This window comes from Cyprinus carpio, chromosome A19 (assembly GCF_018340385.1).
Source record: "Cyprinus carpio isolate SPL01 chromosome A19, ASM1834038v1, whole genome shotgun sequence".
Classification (NCBI taxonomy): Eukaryota; Metazoa; Chordata; class Actinopteri; order Cypriniformes; family Cyprinidae; genus Cyprinus; species Cyprinus carpio.
This window is the reverse complement of record NC_056590.1, coordinates 23,212,543-23,227,801: the sequence shown is the minus strand read 5'-3', so window position 1 is coordinate 23,227,801 and position 15,259 is coordinate 23,212,543. Positions and strand designations below refer to the sequence as shown.

General features: G+C 35.7%; 1 protein-coding gene across 1 annotated transcript; it reads left to right on the top strand.

Annotated features, from left to right (window-relative positions):
* Positions 1–136: 136 nt before the first annotated feature.
* Positions 137–8,025, top strand: LOC109079405 (krev interaction trapped protein 1-like). The gene is made up of 17 exons (XM_042777100.1): positions 137–201; positions 904–1,053; positions 1,134–1,290; positions 1,398–1,490; positions 1,596–1,725; positions 2,133–2,376; positions 3,039–3,154; positions 3,283–3,426; positions 3,613–3,769; positions 5,414–5,521; positions 5,639–5,795; positions 5,917–6,068; positions 6,398–6,564; positions 6,650–6,737; positions 7,176–7,382; positions 7,468–7,584; positions 7,655–8,025. The coding sequence occupies exons 2-17, from the start codon at positions 955–957 to the stop codon at positions 7,730–7,732; spliced, it is 2,214 nt and encodes a 737-aa protein (XP_042633034.1). The 5' UTR covers positions 137–201; positions 904–954; the 3' UTR covers positions 7,733–8,025.
* Positions 8,026–15,259: the final 7,234 nt, after the last annotated feature.

Below are 15,259 nucleotides of genomic sequence, written 5' to 3'. Positions count from 1 at the left end.
GCTAAGTATGTTAATAGAGACGTGCCATGTTATTTAATGGTGTTTAACGAACTAAACTGTGTGCTTACTGCTTAGTTTTTACAACGACATTACTTTTTAATGGTTTCGTTTATTAGAGACCTTTATTTTGAAGTTTTCCTCATTTCCGTTTGCAGACGGAAGAGCATCTTTGTTGTTAAAAATATGACAGAAAAAGGAGAGGTACGTTTTACGTTGTGTCTGTGTGCTGCTAATATTGTTACAGTATATTTTTATCAGCTATAACAGACGTCATATATTGTTAATAAGCTATTACGAACCTCCGCACTAAAGCATTATCTCCAGTATCATGTCAGCGGGGTGGAGTCCGATATAATGTAACTTCCTAATAACTTTAGAGAGAAGTTAACGGCATTAAACTTTGGTATAAATTCTCTGTCGTCACAATATTCGCTATTCTCTGTTATGTATTCAAAACTGATACAGATGTATAAGTTTTATATATATATATATATATATATATATATATATATATATATATATACACACACACACACTTTGCGCATATGTATGTGTTTATACGTGGTTAATATTTAAGAAGTAATAGTATATCATTGTAATAACGTAACGTTAATACTGGTAATAAGTTAGTTTTTAAATTAGCTGATATTAGAGTAGTTTACCCGAAAACTTAAAAAAAATGCCATTATTTACCCTTCTTTTTCCAAACTTGATTGACTTTTTAGCGTAAACTATTCTCTTTAAACATTAAAAAGTGGTCCACACTTACATGCCATGTGTAACAATGAAGCAAAGGCATTAATTCGATATAACCAGAATAACTTGACACTTAGTTTGTGTTTTTCTTTGGTGCTTTTTGTTGGTTGGTGCTGATCCTCATACATGTTCTTTATATAACTGCAGGCATGGTGTTTAAAGAATTAATAACAGCTGGAACTAAAGAGGAGCTACGTGATGGGAAATCAAGAGTTAGAAGAGGTGTTTGTAGCTGTCATTCGACCAAAGAACACAGCCAGCCTCAACTCCAAAGAGTACCGAGCTAAAGCCTTTGAGGTGAGTGAGGTATAGGTGAAGCTTTATGCTTTAAGTTCAGTTTTGGACATCTCCATGTGTAAATTTGCATTTCCATGCAGATTTTACTTATTGAAGTTCCCCTGGAGGGAAAAGAGAAAAAACGGAAGAAAGTACTGCTTGGGACCAAAATTCAGACCGACAGTGACTGGACGAAGTCAATTCTGGAGTATGTAGATGCAACCACAAAGCCCATATCCAATAACCAGGGCATAATAGGTTAGTGGTCGTTGAAAGAGGTGTTTCAGAACCTTATCATTCAGCTCTACAGCATGATAATCAGCTCTTAATTAGTTCCACTAAAGCGTATACGATCTTTGCTGCAGGGAAACGTGTTGTGCACATGAGGACCTTTCAGTTAGACGGTGACAGCAAAGAAAAGGAGGCCTCCTTATTTATTGTGCCAATCAATGTCAAAGGTAAGACTGCATACTCTCATAGGCGTCCAAAAGATCATATGCAAATTAATAGTGAGTTGTGTAACAAAGCAGACACTGAAGCTAATATGGTATATATCTCAATAGACAACAGCAAGTCTGTTCATCACCCTGGGAGCCCCAGTTTCTACTGCCTTCAGGACATTATGCGTGTGTGTAGTGAAACCAGTGCCCATTTCTCCTCCACCACCTCAAAGATGCTACTCGCTCTGGACAAGTAAGTTTGAACGTCGTCGCTGACCACCAAAGTGTCTGGAAATCATGCTGATAGGACTTCAGAGACTTATTTTAGAAACAATTTCTTTTCTCTGTGGCCTATTTACTGTTAAACCGGATGTTGGGCAGGATGCATTGTCATAACTATTGTTGTTATTTTAATATAACCATAGCCTTTCGGTTAGTATTAGGTAGAGGTGACATTCTCATTCTAGGATTGGACAAAAATCAGTATTTTTTGGTCTGTTAACTTGGTAGAGAAATATTGTAAATGTAATGTTTTTATTCTCTAAAAGTTAATTTTAGTCCCTTTTTAGGAACACATTTGCATTCAAAGACAAATGTTTCTTGAATTGTTGTTGTTGGCTATATTACGTGTTAATGAAGTATTGGCACTGTTTGTGTCAGGTGGTTAGCAGAGCAGCACACTGTGCCTCACGCCATTCCTGCACTTTTCCGGCCGGCTCCAGTAGACCGTGTGAAGACTAATGTGAGTAATCCAGCCTATGCAGTGGAAAGCAAGCTAACCAACGGCCCGCTCCATATGGGTTATACAGCTCTGGAGATCAAGAGCAAGATGATGTCCCTGGAGAAAGCTGACTTGTGCATTGAGAACCCGCTTTATGGGTCAGATCTGCAGTACACTAACAGGGTGAGACTCTATTTCATGATTATGGCCAAAAAAAGTAGGTTGTGTTTTGAATTGCATTCACAGGCCATGCCTTTAATTGAACAGACCCAAGTACACTACTGTTCAAAAGTTTGGGGTCAAAAAATAAATTAGTGCTTTTTATTCAGCAAGGATGCATTCATTTGATCAAAAATGACAGAAAAGATATTCCTAATGTTATATAATTTATAATGTTATATAATTTCTATTTGCTGTTCTTATATATATAAAAAAGATCCTCATTTCACAGAAATATTAAGCAGTACATCTGTTTTCAACATTGAAAATAAGAATTTTTTTCTTAAGCACCAAATCAGCATACTAGAATGATTTCTGAAGGATCATGTGACACTAAAGACTGCTGAAAATTTAATTTGACCATACAGGAATAAAATACATTTTAAAATGTATTCAAATACAAAATAGCTATTTTCAATTTTAACAATATTTAACAATGTTACTTTTTTACTGTAATTTTAAATAAATAAATGCAACCTTGGTGAGACATCTTTTAAAAACCTTTAAACATCTTATTGGCCCCAAACTCATTAGTCATTTGTCTTGTGTAATTCTTTTCTAATTGATCACTTGAATGCATAATAATAGTTAAAGTAATGATTTAACTATTGAACTCTTGCATAAAGGTGGACAAAGTAATCATCAACCCTTACTTTGGCTTGGGAGCACCAGATTATTCCAAAATCCAGATTCCAAAGAGAGACAAATGGCAGCACAGTATGACCAGCGTCACAGAAGACAAGTCAGTATATGCACTTAAAATGACATTAATAATCAGAGATTATTAAATACTAAATCCACTTTAAGAATCTAAATATACATCTGTTGGTGGATTGATCATGATTTTTGTCACCACTCTGTGTCCTGTAGAGAGCGCCAGTGGGTGGATGATTTCCCTCTGCACCGCAGTGCCTGTGAAGGAGACACTGAGCTTCTGTCCAAACTGCTGGACAGTGGTTTCTTGGTTAAACAGCTGGACAGCGACCACTGGGCACCTATTCATTATGCATGCTGGTATATAACAGCTTCTTGTTTCTTTAAATAAGTAATTACATATGAAGTGTTTGTTTAGGTCAGAAACATGAGTTCACTTGGATCCCTTTTCCTTCTCTTCTGCCCATCATCTCTCCACTTTGCTCAATTAAATTATATAATAGGCCCTCAAAAATATAGATCGATATGTTTTTCCTCTGACTACAGGCATGGAAAGGTGGAGGCCACCAAGCTTCTGTTGGAGAAAGGGAACTGTAACCCCAATCTGTTGAACGGCCAGCTGAGCTCTCCTTTACACTTTGCAGCCATTGGGGGTCATGCAGAAATTGTACAGCTGCTTCTGCAGCACCCGGACATAGACAGAGTGAGAAATACAATATTTTATATTTAATTGTCTATGCTAGTTTCCCTTTTTTTATATTCAGATTACCTGTGCCTTCAAAACACTATTAATTTAAATTAAATATAATATAAATAATTTTAATATAATTAATGTATTAACAAAGTAATATTAATATAATTTAATTAAAAACACTTTTTTTAAACTTTAATTACAAACCTCAAAATGAATAACCATTTTTCATATTGTACAGTTTTTAGTATGTATATTTATTATTTTATTTACTTGTTAAGAGTAAATAGTGTGGAATTTATAATATATATATATATATATATATATATATATATATATATATAGTGAACTTATTTTCTGTATGGGGTTTCTATGGCAGCTCTATAAACAGAACATAGGAAAATGAAAAAATTTGGCACACTTGTAGTGATGGTCAAGAATGGCTATCTGGGTCTCTAGGACCACTCTATAGCGCTATCACCAATTCAAGAATTCAACATCGAAATGGTTATAACTTTTGAACCCTATGTTCTAGAAAAATTACTCTGATTACGCTCCTCAAACTGTACACATTCAATATCTTACATTAAAGGATTAGTTCACTTCCAGATTAAACATTTCCTGATAATTTACTCACCTCCATTTCATCCAAGACGTTCATGTCTTTCTTTCTTCGGTTGCAAAGAAATTTAGGAAAACATTTCATTTTTCTCCATATAATGGACTTCAATGGAGACCAATGGGTTAAAGGTCCAAATTGCAGTTTCAATGCAGCTTTAAAGAGCTCTACACGATCCAAGCCCTAGAAATAAGAGTCTTATCAAGTGAACCGATCAGTCATTTTCTTAAGCAAATATACATTTCTATACTTTTTAACCACAAATTAAGCTTGAACACCTAGTGTTTCAGAGATAAAAAGATTTTTGCAAAAACGGACTGAGTCGCACAGAAATGACTGAATAGATTTTTACTATTCACTACAGTTCCGTGCCTGTTTGTTGATTTATGTTAGTTAGCTTAGCATGCTAATTGGTTAGCATCCTAACCTGTTGCCATTCTTTTGAATGTGGCTCTTCAGCGATCAGGTTAACCGTAAACTAGCATTAAGTTAGCTTAGCATGCTAATCTGTTTAACATGCTAAGGAGCTTTTTTGGTGAGCTCATTCTCACACTGAATCCTCTCCTCAGCAGCCTGGTGATCATGCATGAGTGACTTGCTCAGTGTTTAATGTCATGGGTTCGCAACTCAGTGTGACACATGCCCAGACTGCAAGAGGTACTGTGGCGAGAAATCAGTGGCACACGGTGATGAGCAACAGACAGTTGACTTGAAAAGTTGGATGTTCAAATCCCTTTTGGTGGAATGTACAACTTGCCAGCTGTGTTCAAACGTTTATTTTGCTCAGCAATGTACTCATTTCTAAAACTTTTTAGTAATTTTAGGATGAGTAGGACATCTCTGTAGACTTTCAAAAATCTGAAAATCTTTGTAATAGAGCAATAAACCCTGTGGATAAGCAGTCTGCAGAATGGATAAATGGATGGAATAGCAAACTAATTCACTTTTAGCACATTACTACCATGTTAGGATAGATAGATTAATTAAATTAATTATTTTGGGGATTTTGTTGTGATTCAATCTCTTTTCATTTTAAGCATATCGAGGACCAACAGAAACGATCCCCCCTTCAAGTATGTGAAGAGAGCAAGCAGAACAGCTGGGAGGAGGCGGTGAAACTCCTTCAGCAAGCCAACAATAAACCAGTGAGAGTGAAACCACTTCGTTCTGCTACACAGTGCTTCTGCTCCACAGGGCTGCAGTTCTATATGGCCATTGTGAAGTCTTGTAGATACTGAGTAGTGTGTTTTGGTATGTTTCAGTATGAGAAGGTGAGGATTTATCGCATGGATGGATCGTATAGGACTGTGGAACTGAAACATGGGAACAACACAACAGTGCAGCAGATCATGGAGGGGATGAGACTGTCGCAGGAGACACAACAGTACTTCACCATCTGGATCTGCTCAGAGAACCTCAGTGAGACACCACACCTGCTTCACTTACTTTTGTAACATTTCTGTCCATTACATCAGATTTTGCCTCATGCTTTTCTTATTTGATCTGGATTGAGACAAATCTGACCTGTGGTGTTTTTCAGGTCTGCAGCTGAAGCCATACCATAAGCCCTTGCAGCATTTACGGATCTGGAGTGAGATAGTAACTGAACTCACTGCTCTGGATCCCCAAAGGGAAACTCCACAGCTCTTCCTGCGCAGAGATGTTTGGCTACCCTTAGAAATAGAAAAAAAGGTTTCTGCCACAACGTTATTATATTTTGTCTATCTTTGCTCAATCTGTTTTTAGCTCAATAATTCCACCTGATCCACACTGAGTTTTGAAAGCAATGGTTTAGAGCGAAATCCACTTTCCTGCAGAGTTTAGCTCCAATCCTAATCAAACACACCCGAACAAGCTAATCAGGGTCTTCAGGATTACTACAAGGTTGCAGGTAGGTGTGTTTAATCCAGGTTGGAGCTAATCTCTGCAGGAAAGTGGATCTTGAGGTCCAGAGTTGAAGACCCTTGTTTAGAGTCTCCTTCTGCGTTCTTCTGTGAAATTCATGTAAGCTTTCCTCCTAGGTTGAAGATCCAAAGTCCATCCTCATGCTGTTTGATGAAGCTCGTCACTGCCTCCTCAAAGGCTTCCTATCAACATCAGATAGCAATCTAATTACTCTCGCCAGCCTCCTCCTGCAGATTATTTATGGAAACTATGACAGCAAGAAGCACAAACAGGGCTTTTTGAAGTATGTAGCTCATTCCTCATAAATATTGACAATTACTGTTTCCGTGTTTGTGGTATAAGACATAGATATTTCTTGTTTAATGCAGTGAGGAAAACCTCAAATCCATAGTTCCAATCTCAAAGGTCAAGAGCAAAGCACATCACTGGACTAACAGGATACTTCACGAGTACAAGGTGTGTCAATTCAGAACATTATTATAATGGTGCTGTTGGTATGATTTTTTTATGTTATTGCACTCTTATGTTCACAAAGGCCGCATTTATTTGATGAAAAATATTAACATTGAAAACAAAATTATTTCATTTTGTAATTACACAGCTGAATTTTTTAGCATCATTACTCCAGTCTTCAGTGTCACATGATCCTTCGAAAATCATTCTAATATGCTGATCTGATTCTCAAGAAACATTCATAATTATTATCAGTATAGAAAACAGTTGTGCTGCTTAGTATTTTTGGGGAGACCGACTTTTTGATTAATGGAAAGTTAATTATCATCTTACTGACCCCGAACTTTTGAACAGCAGTGAGTGAATACAGTGTGTTCTTCTTAAATGTGAACAGTCTTTCTGCTACTGGTCTGATTTTCTCAATTCTTTGTGTGTCTGTAGAATTTGAGCACGAGTGAGGGTGTAAGTAAAGAGATGCACCACCTCCAGAGACTCTTTCTGCAGAACTGCTGGGATATCCCCACCTATGGGGCGGCCTTCTTCACAGGACAGGTGTTCACCAAGGCCAGCTCCAGTACCCACAAGGTCATCCGAGTGTATGTGGGTGTGAACACCAAAGGCCTGCATTTAATGAACATGGAGACAAAAGTGAGATTTCAGTCACGCTAAATCGTATGCTTTCACATGAGTTTTATCCCTCAAATCTTCTGACATTGTTTTTTTTATTATTCAGGTGCTTCATCTTAGTCTGGAGTATGGGACATTTATGTGGCAGTTGGGTCAGGCTGACCAATATGTCCAAATACACAGTCTAGAGAACAAGAAGAATTTTATTGTACACACCAAACAGGTATTTGTATTCCTTGCATCTTGACATTCATTGTGACAATGTGAAACCTGAGTTTGTGTTTTTTCTCCAGGCCGGCCTCATCGTCAAGCTGCTGATGAAGTTGAGTGGACAGATCACTCCAAACGACAGAGCTGCATCAGATAAATAAGCTTACGGTTATCCCCATCACAGAGAAGCACCCTGTCTTTGCCTTTTGCCATATTTTTGCAGTTGTTTTGATTTTTATGCTATTATAAATCTACATGACCAACAGTTGTTTATACCCAAAGGAGAGATATTGCATATCATCATAAATTTTAACCTAATTCACCATGTAATATTTTCTTACTGTATATAATATCATATGCATTTTATAATGTCATGATACATTTGTGCTTTTAACAGTTTTTGTAAATATGAATGACCATTTTAATAAAAAATTAAAAAAAAATCACACAAAGAGCCGTATAAATTTCCCGTCATTATCTGAAGCATGTTTTGAAGAATATGTAAAAGACTTTATTATTTATTTTCTGATACACTGGGAGAATAATCAGCTTTCAAAATAATTATCCACATGTAAATTCAGTAATATAATGTTTAACTAATATAATATTTTCACAGATACATTTCCATGACCATCACATCCATTCAAAATGACTACATTTTTCTTAATTTTTTAAAATGCTACTTTGCTAATAGTAATTTAGATTGAATTGTGAACCTGAAAAAAGCTTTTTCATATAATTTTTTAAATATAATTCTATTATTTTTGGTACACTTAATATAAAGTTTATAAAAGAAAATACAAAATATTTGTTTTATTATTGTCCAAGTGAAACATATATCATCCCCTTTTATAATTCTTAGACACAAGAACATGTTTTTGTGCAGATTTCCATTCAGTGCTGAAACAGAGGCTGTCTTTTCTAAGATAAATGGCTTATTCTGAACTGTCACGCCAAGGTTAATGGTCTGCTTTATGACCGGAAATCTTAATCTCATTTTTATGTGCGGCCCAATAAACAGCGTAAAGTTTGCATTATTTCAAGCAGCATGTCCAGGGATTGTTAATATATATCATATTTATGGATGCACTGAGACTTCATTAAGTCCAAGATCTAATCAATAGCCTACAGATAACTGAAGGAACTGCATTTGTGCTTGCATTTTTCTTGACTATGCACATATTGTGTCTCTCATTCAGCTTCCTTTAGGTGATAAATAAAAGATCCTTTAAGAGCTGACAGGATTTGGTCAGTCATGTCTTTCAATATGTTCCCTCCTTCCTTTTCTCACTTATTCCCTTGTCGCAGTCATTGTACACAACAGAAGGCAGAACACTAGACTTCTGTTCCTGTTTCTCTAGAGAACGAAGATTGTTCTCGGCCTGCCAAAACGATGTGGATTCTCCATTCCTCTGAGAATTTCATGTCCACAAAAGTGATGAAAACGTTCTTGCGCTCAACAAACTGTTGAGTAAGTGTCCAACTTCCCAACCGCTGTTTGTGGTGCCTAAAGTGAGATCTTTCAGCAGCTAAAACCCATCTAAAGGTTAGAGAAAACTTGCTTTAAAACAGAGACAGTGATGCCTCAAATACACGACTGAGATCTTTCTCACACCCTGTTTTTCACACAATGCTTGAATGGGGGCTTAGAGGAACAGAATGAAGGAGAAGGGGAGGGGAATCTTTTGAGTTCTTCAAATGCAACAATAGTCTTTGTCTACAATGTCCCTCCATTCTTATTGGGGTTACTGACTGGGATGGAGTGGAGGGGCTCGGATTGCCATAGAAACAGTGACAAAACAAGCTGATCCCAGAGTAGGAGAGACACACAAAACATGCTTAAAATCCGGGAAGGAATCTCTGTATTGATCTCTGCAATTTAGTTAGAAGAGACAGTGTGCCAAAGAAGGAGGAAGACATATGAGAAAGTATGGATGCAGCTTCAGTTGGGTAGAAGAGAAGGCAGTGAAAAATACTGGAGCAGTATAAAAGCACTCAATCATTTCAGAGGGACATTTGGACCAGAACTCAGTTGTGCTCGCGGTTATTGCTCGACTGGATATCACAATGAACTCCGACACTCAGTATGAGGACTCAGTATCCAGCATGGTTCTGGAGAACATCAAGAACAAGCTGTTGCATGCTTTCAGAACATCAGCAGAACCGAGAACCTCTGCTGAGACAGCTATTCATCCGATCGGAAAGAGTTTTCAGATAAACGAAGAGCTTCGGAGAGCCAAAATAGATGGAGCCATAACTTGGCTAAGATCAGAACTGGTAAGTTTAGAAAGCACTAACTCTATTACATTCTAAGTGACATTTTTAATTGTTGTTGTTGGATTGTTTGATTTTCGTTTTTTGTTAGATAGATAGATAGATAGATAGATAGACGGACGGACAAAAACAGATGGATGGATGGATAGATTGACAGATATATGGATGGAAGGATGGAGACAGACAGAGACAGACAGATAGATATATATATATATAGGTAGATGGTTGGATGGACAAAAACAGATAGATGGATGGATGGATAGATAGATTGACAGATATATGGATGAAAGGATGGAGAGAGACAGACAGATAGATATATAGGTAGATAGTTGGATGGACGGACAAAAACGGATGGATGGATAGAATGACATGGATGAAAGGATGGAGAGAGACAGACAGACAGACAGACAGATAGACAGACAGACAGACAGATAGATAGATAGACAGACAGACAGACAGATAGATAGATAGATAGATAGATAGATAGATAGATAGAAAAAGGAGATGGAAGGATGGATGATAGATATAAAAGGATGGATGGATGGACAGAAAAACAGTTGGGTGGAAGGATGGATGATAGATATATAAAAGGATGGATGGATGGATGGATGAATGGATGGATGGACAAAAACAGATGGAAGGATGAATGATAGACAGATTGAGAGATATATAGATGGAAGGATGGAGAGACAGAATGATAGATAGATGATGGATGGATATATGTATGAATGTGTCTAATCTGTTGCTGTGTGATTGTCATGCAGCTGGAGATGCGCTCTCAGGACCGTCAGCTGGCTCAGACTCTGCTGGGACTCAGTAAGGAGATTCAGAGGCTCAGACGGGAGAACGGATCTCTGCTCCTGGACGCTGACAGCGCTGACCACCTGTGACCCCATAGAGCAGAGCAGGGCTTAAGAGAACAATGCACTGGATTGCAGATGCTTGTATGGGAGTGGAAATAAACTTGTTTGTGACAGAAATAACTTTCCTCTCCTGGAGAGCACTGCGAAAATTTGACCATATCGGTCAAACTGGGTGATGAGATTTGTAATCAAAACTACATATACCACCCTTTACACCTGGCATTAACATACAATTTTTGGTGATCAAATCACGATTGAAAAGCGGGTGTAAATTCTAACCCGACATTATCAGATTTCTATGCGATGATCACACTGGAGATGTATTGGAATTATAGTATAAATACAATGCAGCTAAAAGTATCCTATTAATAATATAGGCTATATATAATACAATTCGGATACAAAACACGTTAATATCAGACGTAAAGGGCACTAGCCTTAAGAAGGCTAATTGAGACTTAGAAGTATGCTTTGCATAGATAGAATTTCTATGAATAATTATAGATGTAGTGCATATATATTCCTCATATTACTGAGATTGTGACCATCTGCTGTATGACTGAAAAACCAAGTCTTGATGTTTGTTCAGCTTTGAACATATGGAATAATTAGCACAGGATACGCAATGGGTGCATAAAGCATGTCATCATCTGTTTTTGGAAAATGTCTTGAGTATTTAAACTCCTTATTTGCATCATGAAAAAAAATACTCATTGAACATTGATCAGGTTTATAGGATTTTATTATCATACTTGTGGTACTAGTAGTAAGTATGATGTCAAAGCATTTCATTGCATATCATTAGTTTTTTGATATTTGTCCCAGAAAATCAGTGAATATATGTTCACATCTTGATCAAAAAGAAAAGAAAAATCCAAATTTTACATGCTGTGACTCTCAAAATACAATAGAATGGAGTTGTTCATTGTCCTACTTTCAAAACAATACATTTCTGGTAATTTGCTGTCAGTGTCATAAAAACATCATACAACACTTATGCATTTAGTTTGAAGAGGCACTTCAGTTTTGAGAAATAAAAGAAAGTGCATATACAGATATATAGGCTAAGAGCTGTTTAAGTTAAACAAACGTCCTCAGTGGAGTCTAATGTATCTCTATTAGTGTATTCAGGTAGAATAGCAGTCGATCACTAAAGACTTTATCAAGTTTCTCACAGTGTAAAACATTTTACCTTTTCTCTTTAGTATGTTCTGAACTTAAGGCAGTTGTGTTATTTGGGTTGTTTTACAGAGTCCAATAAGACATTATGAAATTTCTCACATAACTTGTTCTTCTGTGAGACTCAACACTAATGTAACATGCATACTGGAACTTTGTTTATTAATCAAGCACATGTGATCTGAACTGGAGGTTTCAGGGCACAGAGCTGCGTCTACCAAAGGCCCGCTTGGGCAGGTAGGCTGCAAGAGGAGTGGGGCTCATACATGTGCTAAAGGAGTAGATGGAAGGGTAAAAGCTCATTTCTCCTGAGAAGGAGGACATACTGCTCCCCCCACCCTCACTCCCAGAGTCCCAACAAGGTTCCTCCTCCTCCTCCTCTTCTTCTATGGCTTTTGCACACTCCTGCTTCAGTTCCTGAATGCCGTCATGGAGATCCATCAGCTGGCGAATCAAAGCTTGGTCCTGAGAGCGCATCTCCATCTACAAAGCAGAGGAATGTTTTTACTTTCTAACAGTATTTTGTGTAAGCAAATATATGCTCATAATTCAAGCCAATTTTATAATTCTATACACTGTAGAATTAATAAAAACTGCTGTTTAAAGTGATTAAAAAAAATAAAAAAATAACCCAACTTAACACAGTGACACTGCAGAAAGTTATATCTGACTCTTAAAATATTAATACTGGTATTAATGCAGTCAGGTTGATTCGTTCTTATTAAATGATCTGAATAGCTAAGTTGGCAAGGAAGTCAAAACTGAACGTTGGGCGGATTTTTTTTTTGACAGAAGTAGGCGTTGAAACATTTAACCACAAAAGTTACGATACGGACGCCTGTTAAAGTTGGTATCTCACACAAAACTATGAATTTTCCAACGCTTGCCGCAAATATTTAGATCACCTCTCAAAAGAATAAAACAAAGGTATGTGAACGTTTTGGCCATTTGCATTAAGCACCTGCGGCAATATTTCACTCAGTGCGACAAACGTTGTAAAAGCACTTAAAGGGTCTTAATATATTTTAATCATTAATATTAAAAGATCAATTCAGTAATTAAATCATCAAAATCTTCCTTTTTTAAAAAAAAAAGATTCAAATTAATATTCAAACCTCATTCTGGTAAATTGTTTTAAGAACAATTATTCTCGACTTCAATTTACATTTCGCTCTTTATCCAGAACATCTTTCTAAACTAAACCTCAAGAAAACACTGTGAGACACTGGGAAAGTTCTGACATTCAAAGACTCTGAAAAGAGTGACCAGAACAAACATTACAGTTCTAACATAATTCACATTCATACCAGAATGACCAGGTCAAGGTTAAGGTGTTACTATGCTGAGTAAGTCCTTATCCTTTCATTCAACAGTGGGAGTTAGACGGGCAATGTCTTTTTCAGATGCAAATGTCTTTTTCCTTTTTCTGCTCTTTTTATTGGTGGCCATGGCAGTCTAATTGGATGCTTTGAGAGGAAATAATATCTTGCATTCCAGCACATATCATGAGCCTGTTTCTGACTGTAGAAAGGACGAAACAAGAAGTGTTTCTCGCTAAAACCTGCATTAATTACACTGGCATACAAATAATGGAACCTACGTTGAAAGATTTAATCAAAGAAATTAATTTGAATGAATTTTTAAATAAAGATATATTCATTCTTATCAAAGAACAATATGTTTTCTTGAGAGTTTAGTGACATTTAGTCATAAACCTGTTCTAAATCAATTACAGTTAAAATGTCACTAAAGGAATTGTGACAAGAACGATAAACATTGTTCATGATTTAGATTTGAAGTCACAGAAGTACAATACGTATAGAAAAGAATCACATCAATTTAAAATAATTACATTTTAAAATGTGATTATTTTAAAGGGGGTGATTCTTTTCTGTACCCACTGTAATGAAGTGATGAATATAGACCAGTAAGACATAATATTAGCTCCTCTTACAGGGTTTCTGTGGTGTATTTTGTGAAAGGTTGCCATGAGTACAGAGGCTGTAAATGCCAAGCAATATATTTACTGGAGGATACAGGATACCCACTATACACAAGGAGAAGGAAAAATATATACAAAAAATTACATTAATACAAATTATACATCTCTTATATTATAAGTCACTTATGCTCTCTAATTAAGGCTGCATATACAGGAAAAACAGTAATATTGTGAAATATTATTACAATTTAAAATAACCTTTTTCTATTTTAATATATTTTAAAATGTGATTTATTCCTGTGATGGCAAAGCTGAATTTTCAGCATCATTACTCCGTCCTTCAGAGTCACATGATCCTTCAAAAATGTTAATATGCTGATTTGAGCTCAAAGAACTTTTCTTATTATTATCAATGTTGAGAACAGTTGTGCTGCTTAATATTTTTTTTGTGGAATTCTTTGATGAACAGAAAGTTAAAAACAGCATTTATTTGAAATTGTAGTCCTTGGAAATATTATACAATAAATATTTTTACTGTCAATTTTGATCAGTTTAATGCATACTTGCTAGGGCTGCATGATTATGACAAAATTAATAATTGTCGATTATTTCCTTGAAATTGTTATTGCCATTGTTTGAAGCAACCACATGCCATATTTTTAGATGAAAATTAACAAGCTGAAAACACTTTAACTTTTATTGCTTTTCTATAGTATTAAGCCTTAATGTGAACTATAGGTTTAATTGGTTTCTTCTTTAAATAAAAAAAGTAAAAATATGCATGGTTTTATGTTTTACTAAAACTAAAATTAAAAAAATGAAAACATAAATTTATGCAGAATAACATAAGTTGACTTTTACAATTAATTGCCGCTTTGAAACATTAGGTTCTTGTAGCATCCATTCCGTACGATTAGAAATTTGATTAATTGTGCAGCCTTGTCCTTGCTGTACAAAATTATTAATAATAAAAAAAAATCTTACTGACTCCACACTTTGGAACTATAATTTATATGAAAAAACATACTTTATCATTATAATATAATAATAATTTAATATTAAATAATTAATCTGTCAAAATATAAGACAATAAAAATTTGTTTGAATTTAAGATTTGTGTAAAAAGCTAAAGATTAATCATAGATTATTCTTCATATGAAAGAGGTTGAAAACAAAAACTCTATTGCAAAATATGACAAAAGAACTAAATAAAAAGTAGGACTTACACCAGATAAAATAATTATAATATTACATTATAATACAGATAATAATTTTTGATATTTTCCTAAAGTTGGTTTTCCTAAAAATCCAACGGCCCCTGGGATCTATGCCCTTGCTGATGTTATCATGGGAAAATAAAATTGCCTCATATTTGTGTCCAAATGACTGATAATGTACTAAATGAAATCTTACCAGCTCCTTCCTCAACC

Coding starts and splice junctions, on each gene's coding strand:
- LOC109079405 (XM_042777100.1), top strand. CDS start 955: ATGGGAAATCAAGAGTTAGAAGAGGTGTTTGTAGCTGTCATTCGACCA. Junction 6,565..6,649: donor CACAAACAGGGCTTTTTGAA/GTATGTAGCTCA, acceptor TGTTTAATGCAG/TGAGGAAAACCTCAAATCCA. Junction 7,585..7,654: donor TTATTGTACACACCAAACAG/GTATTTGTATTC, acceptor TTTTTTCTCCAG/GCCGGCCTCATCGTCAAGCT.